Source organism: Sturnira hondurensis, unplaced genomic scaffold, assembly GCF_014824575.4.
Source record: "Sturnira hondurensis isolate 20B ecotype Veracruz unplaced genomic scaffold, ASM1482457v3 Scaffold0013299, whole genome shotgun sequence".
NCBI classification, from domain to species: domain Eukaryota; kingdom Metazoa; phylum Chordata; class Mammalia; order Chiroptera; family Phyllostomidae; genus Sturnira; species Sturnira hondurensis.
In genome coordinates this window covers 5,239,698-5,254,698 of record NW_028085930.1, presented here as the reverse complement: position 1 = coordinate 5,254,698, position 15,001 = coordinate 5,239,698, and the positions used below count along the sequence as shown (strand labels likewise).

At 49.4% G+C, this 15,001-nt stretch overlaps 1 protein-coding gene across 1 annotated transcript in view; it reads right to left on the bottom strand.

Moving 5' to 3' along the window:
• The window catches only part of KY (kyphoscoliosis peptidase), a 45,117-nt gene that overhangs the window by 14,140 nt on the left and 15,976 nt on the right, over positions 1-15,001 (bottom strand). The window contains exons 4-8 of the mRNA XM_037061236.1: positions 11,961-12,035; positions 10,110-10,172; positions 7,135-7,217; positions 3,994-4,102; positions 2,517-2,634 (exon numbers count right to left, since the gene is read on the bottom strand). Of these exons, the coding sequence (XP_036917131.1) occupies positions 2,517-2,634; positions 3,994-4,102; positions 7,135-7,217; positions 10,110-10,172; positions 11,961-12,035 (448 nt within the window). The remainder of the gene's footprint in view (positions 1-2,516; positions 2,635-3,993; positions 4,103-7,134; positions 7,218-10,109; positions 10,173-11,960; positions 12,036-15,001) is intronic.

Below are 15,001 nucleotides of genomic sequence, written 5' to 3'. Positions count from 1 at the left end.
CAAAAGTTAAAGGAATTCAAGGAACCGTGAGCTATTGTTAAACATCCTGGGTAATGTGAGGAGTGTTGCCCATGGTAATTGCCAGGTTGGAACCTAACATTAAACGATGCAAAATTTTGAATGTGTTTTAATGATCAGCTGCAAGCCAGAATATGGCCATTTTTAAACATCTGGACCAGGCCAAAAAGCTGACAGTTTCACTCAAGGCAAGTGTCAATTTCCTGAGTCTCTATGGGTCGGTAGGAAAATTCCACGGGGCAAAAGCACTTCGGTACTCAAGAAAGGAAGCTTGACAAAACAACCCTGAAGTCTGGCTGGCAAAGCCCAAACTGCATGTTCTCATTTAGTCCTACAGTCCTGCCAGTAGGTAACACAGCCTCAGTGTGCAGATGAGGAAACCGAGGATCCGAGAAGTTAAGTGCCTTCCGGAAGGAATTAAACCACTGAGTGGTCAATTAAGGACTAATAAACAGAGAACTGGGGATGTTTTTCTGGCTTTAAATCTGGCAGTCCTTCTATACCATGCTAGGACGATTTTGCTGGATGGAGAAAGCTATATTCTATGACTTAAAAACCCTGAGTGTTTTCAACTTTGCAAATTCAGATGGAAATAATCAGCCTGAACAATGCTACACACAAAATAGAGCTGAGGATGGATTAATGGTTATTCTGTACTTGAGAAGAGAGTAAGGTCTATTCCGTACAAGTTTGCTGGAATATCCTGTCCTTTCCTGTCTCTGAGGGCCTACTGTGTGTGGGATTCTGAGAAGGGTGGTCACAGAGGAAGCAGAGAGAGAGAGAGAAAGAGAGGGGCTAATGACATATGGAGACATAGAAGGCCCACAGACACATGAGAAGAAATGAGCACAGGCAACACCTCGAAGGCAGAACAAAGTCCAGAAAAGGAACATGACAAAATGCCATCTCTATGTGGTGGGTTCAGCGTAATTTAATTTGCTTCCTTTTTGTTTCTGTGTACTTTTTAAATCACCTACAATGAACAAATATAGTTTTAATTTATAAAACATTTAATAAAAGCATAAGGCAAGACATGATCTTGTGGATAAGGTGTGCCGACTGGGGAGTGGAGGGTGGGGGCATTGGGCAGGCATCCTGGAAGGAGCAGCAGGGAGAGGGGAGTGGAGTTGGAGTGAGGTGAAAGTTAGTGCAGGTGGCCTCGAAGCACACAGGGCTAGAAGGGCGGTTGAGGTCCGACTTTGAAGGACTTCACAGGATAGTCTAGTTCAGAACCAGGAGCCTGGGGAGCCTGGGGCTGGAGAGTTCCAGAGGCAGATGGAGCTGCCTAGGCCTGGGCTGGGGCAGGTGGCAGTGGGAATGCTCAGGTTGTGAGGGCTGCCCAGTGGAGCAAATGGGGAGTGGAGAGGTTGCTGTGCACCCTGCCCTGGGTGCCTCTGGTGCTATGGTCTCAGGGGCAGGCCTTGGAAGCAGGGGAAGGAAAGAGCGTGAGGGTCAGAGCAGCATGGGGGCCAGGCCTATGGTGTGGGGTTGAGGGTGGGAGGCAAACACCTGAGGGTCAGTCCTGGAGACGGTGGCATGTATAATCTAATGGAGTAGGACACCTTATAACCACCTGTGAGACACAAACTCATCACATCCTCCCGCCTGTGGACTCTAAGTATTTGTTGCTACATTTCATTTAATGACTTGCCTCCTGCCATCCTGGGGGGCTGGTCTCTGGTGAGAAGACCCTCTCCCACAGGCCTGCAGGGACAGTGGACAGCAGTCCACCCCTCCCCTGGGACAGAGACTTCTCAGTGGCCCCTAGGGCTGGCTGAGTGTTTCCTGGGAAACCCGGTGGACTTCAGAGAGCAAGTACAAGAAGCTGTGGGGATTAGCAGGGCTTCCCCAGCCTTGAATCTCTCCTGAAATCACCAGAACTAGCAATGGTGACTCCAAATACAAATGGTTCCCTCATCAGCCACGAAGTTGCTCTCACCCACCTGGGCAACCTGGCCAGGTACTCACTCCCAGAGCAACGGAAATGGAGCCCAAAGGCTCCAAGAGAGACATTGCTTCCTAGTTATTAGGCTTTTCCAACTGGCAAATCTTTCTGGGTAGAAGATTTTTTTTGTTTCCCCTGAGAGGGGGCCCCTGAGCCTGACTTGAGAACAAGCCTTTTTCAGTCCCCTTGACATCAGCAGCCACTGTCCTCCCATTCCCAAATCTGCCATTCTTCTAACCTTCAGCTGCAGGGATGGGAGAAGGTGGAAAAAGGGCCTTTTGTAACCAAATTATCTCTGTGCAGTCATCTGCCATTATGTTAATGCATCGCGAAGCCCAGCAGATGGTACAAAGTCAATTATGCTGGTGTTAAAATGAGAGAAATTGACCTTTTCAGGACTCACTTGGATTCCAGAGCAGAGTTTGCAAACTCAGGTTTTAGGGCTGGCATATGGGCAAAGGCACACAGCACTGTGGAAGGGAGGAGGGATGGGTGGGGGTGGTCGGCCCTGGGACTGCCTGCCTGCCTGCCTTTCACAGGGCCCCTCTGGTACCTGCACATTCTCTCAAAGAGCCCAGCATAGCCATCACAGTTGGTCTTCTGGGTCCGCAGGATGTTGCTGGGTTTGAAGGCCTGGCGGTCCTTCTCCTGGGCAGCCTCAATGTCGTACTCTGGAGGGCAGAGTAGGAAGCCGTGAGGAACCAGGTCCTGGGAGGCCACAAAGGCAAGTACAGAGTGGGGGGGGGGGGCATCCACAGCCCGTGGCATGGCCCCTGCCCTTGGTCCTGCTTTTGGCAGCATTTGAGCTGGGATCCCTGGGGCCTGGGAGAAACACTGTGGGTGAGGGGCTCCGCCCACGTGTTCCTCCCACCACACAGCTCTGCAGGCCCTTCCAAGGAGACTGCTTCTGTCCCCCTGTGGCCCCCAAAGCAAAGGCCTCACATTGACCCACAGGGAGCACACTGAACTTTGTCAAAGCTAGCCCCAGGTGGAGAACAGCGCTCTCCTACAGCCTGTCACTTTCCGAATGAGAGCCTGAGGCTTGCAGTGAGGCCCTGAGGCACAGCGGCCACGGAGGGCACAAAGGATGTGTGTGCGGTGTGTGCCTGCACAGTAAAAAAGTCCTGCCAAATATTCTGTTTCTGATTCTGCCCCCTTAAGGCCCAGGCTGAACTGCTGAGGTTGGGGTAGGGAGCAGGTGGCCCCCTGCCTGTGTCAGGCAAGTCCATCCTAAGCTGTATCTCTAACCTCTGCTTTGGGGAGATAAAGGAAAAGTCCAGTGGTAGCAGGTCAGGAGAGCCCCCTGGTTGTTATGTCACAGGGAAAACACTAAAAATCCCCCTCCGTCTGGTACTGCCATTGACTGCAAAGGGCAGCACCCAGTATCCTCTTCGCCACCACCTGTGGGGCTTGGCTTGACCTCTTCGGACTCCCAAGCTTGTCCAGTAAGGGGCTGTAGGCAGTTGTACAGGCCTAGGTTCCCTGAAATGGCCTTGAGAACCTGGAGACTGGGCTGAGACTGGTGACCGAAGTCGCCAGTGTGGGCACAGGAGCAGGCAGAGGAGAGCCCACCCTTCCTGGCACTGCTGCCTTGAGCCACCTCCCATGGTAACAACTTTTCAGGCAGCTATGACTCTTCCCTAAGAAATGATCATCGTTTTTTGAGATGACCTTTTGTCCTGGGTTCTCATGTCTCTCGAGCAGGTTTACCAGGAAGCCAGGACTGAAGGAAGGAGGCTGCTGGGTGAAGGGCCTCCTCTCTGGCCGCTGCTGTGGGCAGAGAGCCATGGGGGACCCCCCTACTCCAATCCAATGGCCCTTTGTGGAGACTGTTGGCACATGATGACTTTCCCTCTGCTTAGTCTTAGGCTATTCCATCTACCCATCTGGGAGCCTCTGCCTCATCTTTTGTCTCATTCCACACTCGCTGGTGATGGAGTGAGTCCCAGAGATATAGCCCTGGGAATGGGGGGTCTGCAAGGGGTGGCATCAAGGGGTCCTAGAACCAGTAACCCCGTAGGCGACCCTACCTATGTGGTGGCAGATCCAGATCCAGATGGCACGGACCCTCTCCAGGTCACTGTGGGCCTCCTGGAGCAGGTCGTCCATCAGCTCATCTAGGCCACTCTTGACTGTCACCTGGAGCGGGGAGGGGTGTCCCATGTCAGGCCCTGGACGAGGGCTGTGGGGAGCCCAGCGCCCTGCCACCTGCAGCCAGTGCTGCCTGTCTTCCAGGCAGGGAAGGAGGTGGAGAGGTCCAGAGGGACAGAGGCTGGGCCGAGAGCAACCACAGTGGGTGGGGCTGGACATGGTGGGTAGTGCTGACCAGCTGCCCACTGCCCTAAAACCACTATGTCTCTTCTTTGCAGATTTTGGGGCCAGCTGGGTGGGCATTGGGGGAGGGTGTAGCAGCCTCTAGTGATGGTCAGTACTGCCCAAAGCAATCTACAGACTTAACATAATCTTATAAAATTCCAACATCCTTTTTTTTTGCAGAAATGGAAAAGTCAATCCTCAAATTCATATAGAATTCCAAGGGGCTGGAATAGTCAAAAGAATTCTGAAAAAAAGAACAAAGTTGGAAGATCCACATTTCTGTATTTGGAACTTACTACAAAGCTACAGTAAAGCAAAATAGTGTGGTACTGATATAAGGATGTCACATAGACCGGCGAAATAGAATCGAGAGTCCGGAAATACACTCATAACACATCTATGACTAATGCACTTTTGACAGGGTGCTAAGTCCTTTCAATAAGGGAAAGAATTAACAAATGCTGTTGAACAACTGGATACCCACATGCAAAAGAATAAAGCTGGACCCTACCTCACACCATATGAAAAACTAACTCAAAAAAGGCAAGTGACCTAAACATGAGAACTTAAAATAAAAATTTCTGGGAAGAAAGCACAGGGTTAGTAAATCATCATCACCTTGGATTTGGCAATGGACTCTTAGATATGATAACAAAAGCATAAGGTACAAAAGAAAAAATAGATTAATTGGGTTTCATAATAGTGAAAAAACCTGTGCATCAAAGAACATTATTAAGGAAGTGAAAAAACAACTTGCAGAAAGGGAGACTATGTTTGCAAATCATATATCTGATAAGGGTTTAATACCCACAATAATATACAAAGAACTCCTACAACTCAACAGAAAAACCCCCCAAAAACCCAATTTTAAAATGGGCAAAGGACTTGATTATACATCTCTCCAAAGATATATAGATGGCAAATAAGCACACGAAAAGATGTTCGACATCATTAGTCACTAGGGAAATGCAAATCAAAACCACAAAGAGGTACCACTTCACACCTACTAGGATGGCTATAGTCAAAAAAATAGACAAGAAGTGTTGGCCAGAATGTGGAGAAATTAGAACCTTGTACGTTGCTGGTGGGAATGTAAAATGGTGCAGCTGTTGTGGAAAACGGTTTGGCAGTTCCTCACAAAGTTAAACAGAATTACCATACGATCCAGTAACTCCGCTCTTACGTGCGTACACAAGAGAACTGGAGGCAGGGACTGAAACAGATGCTTGTTCACAAACGTTCATTGTGGCATTACTCACAGCAGCTAAAAGGCAGAAGCAACCCAAGCGTCCATCACAGATAAGTAAAACATGATAGAGCCATACAATGAAATCATTATTCATCCATTAAAAGGAATGAAGTTCTGATATGTGTTGCGACATGAACTTTGAAAAGGTGACTCTAAGTGAAATAAGCCGGCCATAAAAAAAGGCATGTTATATGAGTCCTCTTACATGAAATATCTAGAATGAGTAAATTTAAAGAGACAATGAGTAAATGAGAGGTTACTGGGGGCTTGGGGGAGGAACAACGAGGAATTATTGCTTAAAGGGTACAGAGTTTCTGATTTTGGAAGTAGATAGTGGTGATAGTTGTATAACATCGTGAGTGTAATTAATGCCACTTAGCAATGATTGAAGTGGTGATTTTATGTGATATATATTTTGCCACAGTTTTTAAAAAAGAAAGGAAGCAATTCGATTTTCTCACAGGCCCTCAGGCGGAGTCAGAGTGGGGCTGTTGGAGAGGCAGCCCTGACCCTACCCGATCTTCCCAGGGAGCTGGGGCGACTGAATGCTCAGCGAGGCCCTCGTTGCCCTCACACCCCTCACCCCACACTAGGGTGCTCGACCTGTTCTCGCTGGAACTGTTCCGCTGCTCACATCAGAACTCCAGGACCCACTCTTTGACCACCAGGGGACCCCAGGGCCCCTCTTCCATCTCCCACTCGCCCCGTTGCTGCTTCTTTTTCTTCCAGGGCCTGGTGCAACTCCACAGTCCTTGTCTTTGACCCCCTCCCAGGGCCCAGAATACATTGTAGGCCCACACTATGGCCTAGATGACTCCTGATTTAACCCGCAACTTCAGTCCTGCGGCTTCTGGTCCACCGGTCCCCACCCGTGCCCTCCTTGGGCCTGGCTGCTTCTGGCCATCCACTGCTCCATGGCCGTGTGTCTGTCCTCAGCAGGGCTCCTGCACTGCTTTCTGAGCCTGGCCAGCAGCCTGTAGGTGACCTCCCAGCTTACCAGCCTAAGGGGCTCACTCTGATGTCACCAGCAGGTCCAGCTCCTTGGCCTTGCCAATCAAACTCTGTGGCGAGGGTCCTGCTTGGCTCCCACGACCTTGGTGTGCCCCTGGTGTCTCGGCTCTTGTAGCTGCTCCTCTCCTACCCCATGCCACTTGTGCCCAGACCCAGAGACGTGAGAGCTTAGCAGCCTAAGTGCTCAAAGGATGAACTTGGCTAAGGTCACAGTGGGAGCTGGCCATCTGCCTCTGGTCCTCCCCTACTCCCTTGCTCCCTTCCTTCCTGGGCTGGGGCTGGCATAGCTCAGTAGTAGTAATGCCCAAATGGACAGGGAGAAGGCAGGACAGAGCTGGCCATAGGGGCCTGCCATTGGGGTGGCTGCAGGGTATGCAGCCTTTGGTGGGAGCGTCACAGTCATGGGTGAGGTTGAGGGGATGGAATGGCCTTTCTGTCCCCCACCCACACACTGTAGAAAGGCACTCTGGGCCATCCATCCACAGGACTCAGGATACATTCAGGAGGGGTTGGGGAAAAGGCTGTGCTACTCTGGCCCAGAGAACTTTAAGCCACACTGGGGGACCTCTGTAGGCAGAGGGGCCGGCTCTCCTACCTGTGAGGCATAGGCGTCCAGTTTCTCAAACTGCCGCAGGTCCAGGGGCATGGATTTCAGGCTGGACCGATCCCAGGGGTAGGCTGGAAACACAGGGAGGCTTGGTCAGCTGCTGACACCTGCAGATGAGGGCTGCCTGGCCCAGGGCTCCCTGTCTTTTTGAGAGGCTGTGACTGCCCAACCTTCAACATGAGTCCCAGAGCTGAAAACTCTGCTCCCAGCAGCTATTATCTCCTGGTAAAGTTCTTTAGTCAAATTGGTTTGGGAACTATGGTAACTCCCTTAGTACCCTTAGAGATTCACAGGGAGCATAAGCCATTTGCCAACCCTATGAAACCATCAGTAAGAAACTGGTTTCACCTCAATTAACTCAGCAGTCCCCGGACAGATTGATGATGAAATTCCCTTCTCCCCACCATTTAGTTTTCTGCAGAATCCCTGCTAACTTTTCTAGGAAAGAGTGCTCTGTGGGAAGTGTCCAGGCAATGCTGCGTACCCCCGGTGAGCTCGAGGACGGGTCTGCACCATGGCTACGGTGCCGCAGAGCATTCTGGGTGTGGGAAGAGGGCATCATGGAGCCCTGTCATCTGGGCCTCTGTAGGTTGAAGTGGGTTTCTTTCTCCCTTGCCCCTGGTGAGCTGGAGCCTGGAGCACCCCAAGAAAGCCCATGTTCTGATAACAGTCACCCAAGGTACTGTGGGGAGGCTGTGCCCCAGAATCACTCACGTATGTCCAGCCTTTCTCATAAGAAGCCTGGACACAGGACAGGCCCAGTCAGATGCTGTAGGACTAAATGACCAGTGGTGAGATCCACTGATGGATGGACAGCAACCCCCCGTCCTAGTCCAGAAGAGAGACTGCACTCTGGTAGGATCTTCTTATTCAAGGTCTCCTGAGACAAGCTGACCACAATCAAGCTTGGGTGAGAGGGCAGGGAGGGGGTGAGAGGAGGATGGCGCCATCGATCCCCTGACTCATGTGGACTCACCCCACTCTCAGCTGGCCATCCCAGGAGCCTCCAAGTGTTGGGTGAGGAGGGCATGCTGGTGGGATGCCAGGAGGCAGCTGCAAGCCCAGGAGGAGTAGAGTGATGTGGGAAAATGCCTAGTGGGGTGGCACAAGGCACGGATTCTAGTTGGGGCCCAACCTCCACCTCACTGGGGGGGTACAGGGCTCGGCCGAGGGGCCCCAGGCATATATCTGTGGGGCACCTGGGAGGGCAAATGAGATGGTGGATCATGTAAGGTCAGTGTCACTCTGCTCCTGGTGCGTGCAGGGTGGGGGTCCTCTGCAGGCAAGGGCAGGAGAATAGGTAGGAAGCCTCTGCCCTGTGCATTTGCCCACACATCCCGCAGGGCTGTGAGCGTCCTGAACCCTGGTGCTGTAGACCCAAGAGGTGTGGTGAGAAGGTGAGGACAGGGTGTCACCACCAGATCTGGCCTGAGCTGCTCCATGGCCCTCTCTGGACAAGAGGCTGTGCCAGCTGGTTGGGCAGCTAGTCCAGGTGAGCTGTCAGGAGCAGGCCATGTAGATCCTTCTGCATTTCCCCACTGCTCCAAGGCCCCTTTCTCTCGGGAACCTGGCCTTCCCCCTTCTCAATTCCAGGCTGGATTCGGCACCTTCCCCAAGGCCACCTCACTCTGCTCCCTTGCTCCCTGCTGTCACACTGCAGCAGCCCCTCGGGGGTTTGGTCCTTTTGGCTGCAAGCCTCTAGCTGGGTTCTCGCCAGATCATGTGCTCTGACATCCAGGATTCCAAGGGCTGCTCCTCTTCTAAGAGGGGACAGGACACACGGCAGGCAGGCAGGCAGGCTGTGCAAACCCTACGGGAAGCTGTGGCCTCACCCAGCAGCCTAGCATTTTCTGTCTTCTTCTGCCCCTTCTGAAAGGACTAAGACACTCCCTGGAGCCCGCACCTCAAATCCTGCTGCCTAGCACCATCATGGTCACCGCTCTGGTGCCAGAGCTGGGACTTCCCGTCTCCCTTCACTCAGGTCACCAGCAGTCCCCGTCCCTTGCGGCCTGAGTGCAGCCCTGGCCCAGCCAGCCCTTGGAAGGGCACGGGACCATGGTGGCAGGCCTTGCTGAGCTTCCCTCTCCTCAGTGCCCTGTCCCTGCCTCCACGAATCTGGCTCCTGCCACTGTCTGACAGGGGCCGTCAGGGTGACCTGAGTGTGTGTGAAGGGGACCTACACGTTGAACAATTTCTGCGCAGGACAGCTCTGCAGATGAGGTCTCCCTGTCCCCATTTAGAAGAGAGATGGCATTTCTAACAGCAAACCGAAAAGCCTATTACTGGTTTTACCCTTTCTGGGTTCTATTTTACAATAATCAAGCATTAAAATCACCTGCAATGATTTATGCCCCATTAAGCTCACCTTCTGAGCAGATTATATAAATCCAAATATAATTTTGCACAAATAATTTAAAATACCAGTGGCATTAACTAAAATATTCTATGTTTTAAGCAAAACAATGGGAAGAAGGGCCAAGCTGTACCAAATCTTAGATAACATCTGGTCTTCTGAAGGGGAAACTGAGGCGCATGAGAAACAAAAGCCGGATTCAATCACGTGATCTGGCTGTCTATCACCCCATTCAGGGTTTTTTTTCTCTGGCCCACTCTGCTTATTTGCATGCCCCCAATCTTACAGGTGACTGGCATTCTATTTAGAGCTCACACAATTCTAGATTCTCATTTTAATATCTTTCCCGTAACGGCTGCCGTGTTATCGGTGGGGTTTGTGCTTTAGCCTTGGGCTCACATCTGGTTTGTGAGCTTTTCACTCCCCCTCTGTGTCCATGGCGGACATCGCTCATGAATCACGATACTCCTCCCCTGTTGAGCCCAGAGGTGGCCCCAGACTCTCATCCCAGTGACCCAGGGAGCCATTTTCAATTGACTGAAGATTTTCCATGAGGTTAAATCAATTCCCTGTCTCAGGGAACCACCCTGGAGAAGGCCCTGCAACTTACCGTGGGCATCTTTTCCTCCAGGCTGCCGGGGTCTTGTGTTTCCATTTTTATCACCTTGTAAACCTACAATATTCCAAAGGCCAAGAGGTAGAGACACTTCGGAAGAAACAGAAACGCAAGCACAGACAATTCTCTGTGTGGTGGTCCTTGCTTCTGGCCCCTCCCCTTCACTCTCCTTTTCGGAGCCCTCTTGCTCCCATCCTTGCATCCCCCAAAATGCTGCTGGAATCACCCTGGACTTCCTTGGTGGGCCAGAGGGAGGACTGGGAACCAGGGATGGATGACAAGAAAGACACCTGCGGCCTGAGAGCAGAGGTAGAGTTTCCTCTGACAGCAGCACTGGATTACTGAGTGGGCTCGCCTGGAGCCTGCTGCTCCTGCCCCCTCCCCATGCTCCCGCTGTCCTGGAACACAGTAGGGAGTGCTGAGAACATCAGCAAACTCATGCCACATAACCCCAGACTGGAACTGACCATGGACAGACATGGAAGTGGGGGGAGGGGAAAGTTGGTTTGTATGGAGCTGAACTCCAGAAAGGCCAAGCAATTATTAAATTAGTCCCTGGGAAGGCTCAAGGGCAACCACATCCTGTAAATCCAGGACGGTCAAGGCAGAATGGTCACCAGCAGTTCTTTGACCCCTTGGGCAACAGGAGAGGAACGGCGCCTGCTGATCTGCAGCCAGGTCAGGAAGATGTGGGTCCCTGATGGAACCAGGAGGAGCTTGGCAGGGGGGAGGCAGTGCCAAGACAGGTTGTTCACTGCCCTTGAAGCCCATTGTGAGTTGTCAATGTAACAACAGAAGGTTGCAGATGTGTGTAGGCCGTTCTGAGTAACAGTGGGCCTTTTCTTGCACCTACGTTTTCTTTCCATCACCTTTCTTTGGCGGAATAACAGGGGTTCAAAACAGGAGGGGGCATTTCTTGTGTATTTACTATGCCTGGCTTGTGCTTTATATTGAATCTCATTTAACGTCACAAGAGTCCTATGAGAGGCACTGAATTATTTTCCTCCTCTTATAGATGAGGAAATTGAGTTCAAAAGAGAGGCTTGGTCTTGCCCAAGGTCACAGGGCTGAGATCCGAACCCAGACAGTCGACTGCCAGGGCCCGTCCTCTCCACACTTGACTGCCCTCCTGAGACCCTGACTGCTGAGTGCTGCAGGATCGGGCGGACTTGGAGGGTCTGCATTGGCCCACTGAGTGGACTCGGAGGGAACCTGAGCCTTGGCTGCTCTGCAGCCTCTGTACCTTGGCTGGCATTTCTCTAAGCTCTTTTTAGCCACAAGATGGACAGATGCAGGGAGAAGACCAAACAGGGAGGAGAGGAGACATCGTGCGCCTGGGCCTGGGCCTGTGCGCTGCACCAAGGCCAGCCAAGTACGGTGGGTGAGAGCGCAGGCCTTGGTTGGACCTGGGTTCTGACCCTCTTCCTTGCTGGTTGCTTGGGCAGTTTTTTCACTTTACTGATGTAAAACGTGGGGATAATACTTGTATATGTCAAAGGGTTAAAAATTAATGAATGTAAAAAACTTAGCAATACACATGTTACTTTTTAGACACTCAATAAATAATATCTAAAACAACTCCTGTGATGAAATTCACCTTTAGCTAAATGCGTTGTTTACCCACATCTCATTGTAGACACTGAAGAACAGTGACTCCTGGGTGTGGGGAAGAAAGAGACCCTTAGCATGAAGCTGTCATACCTCTGCCTCTTTCCAGCATGTGGGCCCAGGTCACTGCTCTCCTGTCCCCAGCAGGTGCCCAGGCTGGGCTCTGTCTGGCCCATTAAGTTTCCCTCCATCCTCCCTGCCAGCCCTCCACACACGAGCAGCCCTATACGTACGTACGTTTAGCCAAGGAAAACTTCTTGAGCATCTGGGGCATGGCGTCTCGAGGGTGGACCTCCACAGTCAGCTGTGTCCCCCCTGTAGGGAAGAGGAGGGGACATTTTCATCCAGATGCTACTAGGAAATGGTGCAATGTCTCATAACAGATGTTTGAACAACAAAACACAATTGGTTTTAGAGCTTGCTTTTGACTATACAAGTAATTCTTGTTTAAAACAAAAATGAAAAACAAGCAGTTTCCAGATCCAGGCAAGACTGAGTAAGCACGTCCCACCTTTCCTCTCGCACTGAATGTAACTATAAACCTCGGAAAGGAAGTAGGGGGCAACTATTTGAGGATGCTAAAGTAAATGATAGAGGGAATACTGGGGAAGAAGATTAGAATTTAAAGCATTTTTAAATCGGCAGTGAGTTTACCATCCCCTTCCCCCCAGTGGTATTACTTAGACTGGACTCAATGCAGCCCGAGGCCCAGAAGTGCACAGCGGGTACAGAGAAAAAATGCTCCAAGAGAAGCCCTTTCATTGGCCTGTGGAGCGAGAAAGAGAACCTCTAAGAGTAAGAGAATGGGGAAGACACCCTGTTGTCCCACTGTTCCCGTTTTCTCCCCACTCAGCCCTCAGAAAATTCTATCGGTAGCAGTTCGGAGTGATTTTGGTGGCCAGATAGACAGACACCTGAGTCTCTGAGGGAGGGCACCAGAGAAGCTATGATTCCCAGGAGTGTGGGGACAAATTTCATTGTCCCCTCCCCCCCCCCACCCCGTTCCAGAAGCAGACACAGTTGTGAGAAGTGCCTGGCAGAGTGGAAAAACTAAAGCCCCAGCTTTTTGGCCAGAGGACTGGAAAGTGGGTTGTGAAGAGGAGGGAGCTCAAGGAAGCAAATCCATAAAGTTATGAACGAACTCTTGCGGCCACCTCTGAATTGTGCATGCTTGGATCTCATCCTAAACATCATACCACGATCTCCGAGAACTCAACTGTGGGCTAGACCAGTTCTCAGGTGAGCCACTGGGTGGTGCATGTGTGGAACAGATCTGTATAGCAGGGCAAAGGTTACAGCCCAAAATTACTCCTCAGCCTAGGGAGACCTAGGAAAATCCCAACTTGAAAAGGAAAAGCTGATCAACAGATGCTAGTGCCACGATGACAGATTTTGGAAATATCAGCCAAAGACTTTAAAACAGCCGTGCTCAAAAAAGTGAGGGCAAACAGTCTTGAAATAAATGTAAAAATACAGAATATCAGCAGAAAATAAAAGATATAAAGAAGAAACAAATGTAACTTTTAGAGCTGAAAAATACGGTAGTTTAAAAAATTCTCCGGATGTGATCACTGGCACAATAGAGATGACGCAGGAAAGATTCAGTGAACATGCAAATGGATTAACAAAAATTATGTAGTATGAACAAAAGTAAACAGAGCCTCAGGGACTTGTGGGACAACACGTAAAGGCTGAACGCTCACGTCATTGAAATACCAGAAGGAGAGGAGAAATAGTGTGGGGCCGAAAAAATATTTAAAGAAATTAAAGAGAGTAATCAGTGAAACCAAAAGCTAGTTCTTTGAAAATACCAGTAAAATTGATACAAAGAATGAAGACACCGATATCAGAAATGAAATGGGTGACATCACTACAGACTCCATATACATTAAAATAACAATAAAGGAATACAAACAACTTTATGCATGTTAATTCTACAACTTAGATGAAATAGACCTATTCCTTGAAAGTGACAAACTACCAAAACTCACTAGAGGAGTAGAAAACTGGAATGTTCTTCTGTCTATTTCTGAAACTAAACTTGTAGTTCATAACATTCCAAAAGCAAGCAAACAAACAAACAAATGCCAGGTCCAGGTGTTTCACTGGAAAATTCTAACACATATTTAAAAAGAAATATCACCAATTTTTCACAAGATCCTTCAGAAAATAACAGAATAGTGCACGTTCCCTACTCATTTAATGAGACCAGCATTACAGCAAAATGAGACAGCGTAAGAAAAGAGTGCTATAGACCGATAGTCTTTATGAACACCAAAATCCTCAACACAATATTAGGAAATCAAATACGTTATATAGTAAAAGGATAATACATCACAACCAAGTGTGGTTCATTTTGGGAAGGGAAGGCTGTTCAATATTTGACAACCAACAAGTGTCATCACCATATTAGTAAGCCAGAGAAGAAAATCACATGACAGGATCAGTTCATGCAGAAAAAGAATTTGCCAGAATTGAACATCTATTCATAATAAAATCTCTCAACAAACTATGAATAGAAGGGAACTCCCTTAATCCGATGAAGGGCATCTACCAAAATTCTACAGCTCATGCGTATTCAGCGGTGAAAAGTGGGGTTCTTTTCCTCTGGGACTGGGAACAAGATGTGGATGTCCACTCTCATTGCTCCTGATAAACATCGTGCTGGTGGTCCTACCTAGCGCAATAAAAGAAGGAAATAATTCATGTAGTTGGGAAAGAAGAAATAAATTTTTTCTTATTCACAGATGACATGCCTGTCTGCATGGAAAAGCTCACATAAGCCCTGGCTGGTGTAGCTCAGTGGACTGAGCACGGGCCTGCGAACCACACGATCGCAGTTCGATTCCCAGTCAGGGCACATGCCTGGGTTGCAGGCCAGTTCCCTGCAGGGGACTCACAAGAAGCAACCATACATTGATATTTCTCTCCTTCTCTCCTTCCCTTAAAAAGATAAATAAATAAAATTTAAAAAAAAGAAAAGCTCACATAATCTATAAGTGAAGTTCCTAGAAGTAATAAGAAGGTTAGCATGGTCACAGGACACAAGACAGCACCCCCAAATTAACTATATTCATATTGGCAATAAATGATTACAGTTGAATTAAAAAAATTGCTATTTCCCATAGTTTCAAAAATTGAAACACTTAAGTATAAGTTTTGAGAAAAAGGTACAGGAAATGTATGCTGAAAACTATAAAACATGATCACACAAATTTTAAAAACTTTAGTAAGTGGGGAGACGTACCACATTCAGGAATTAGAAGACTCAATATTGC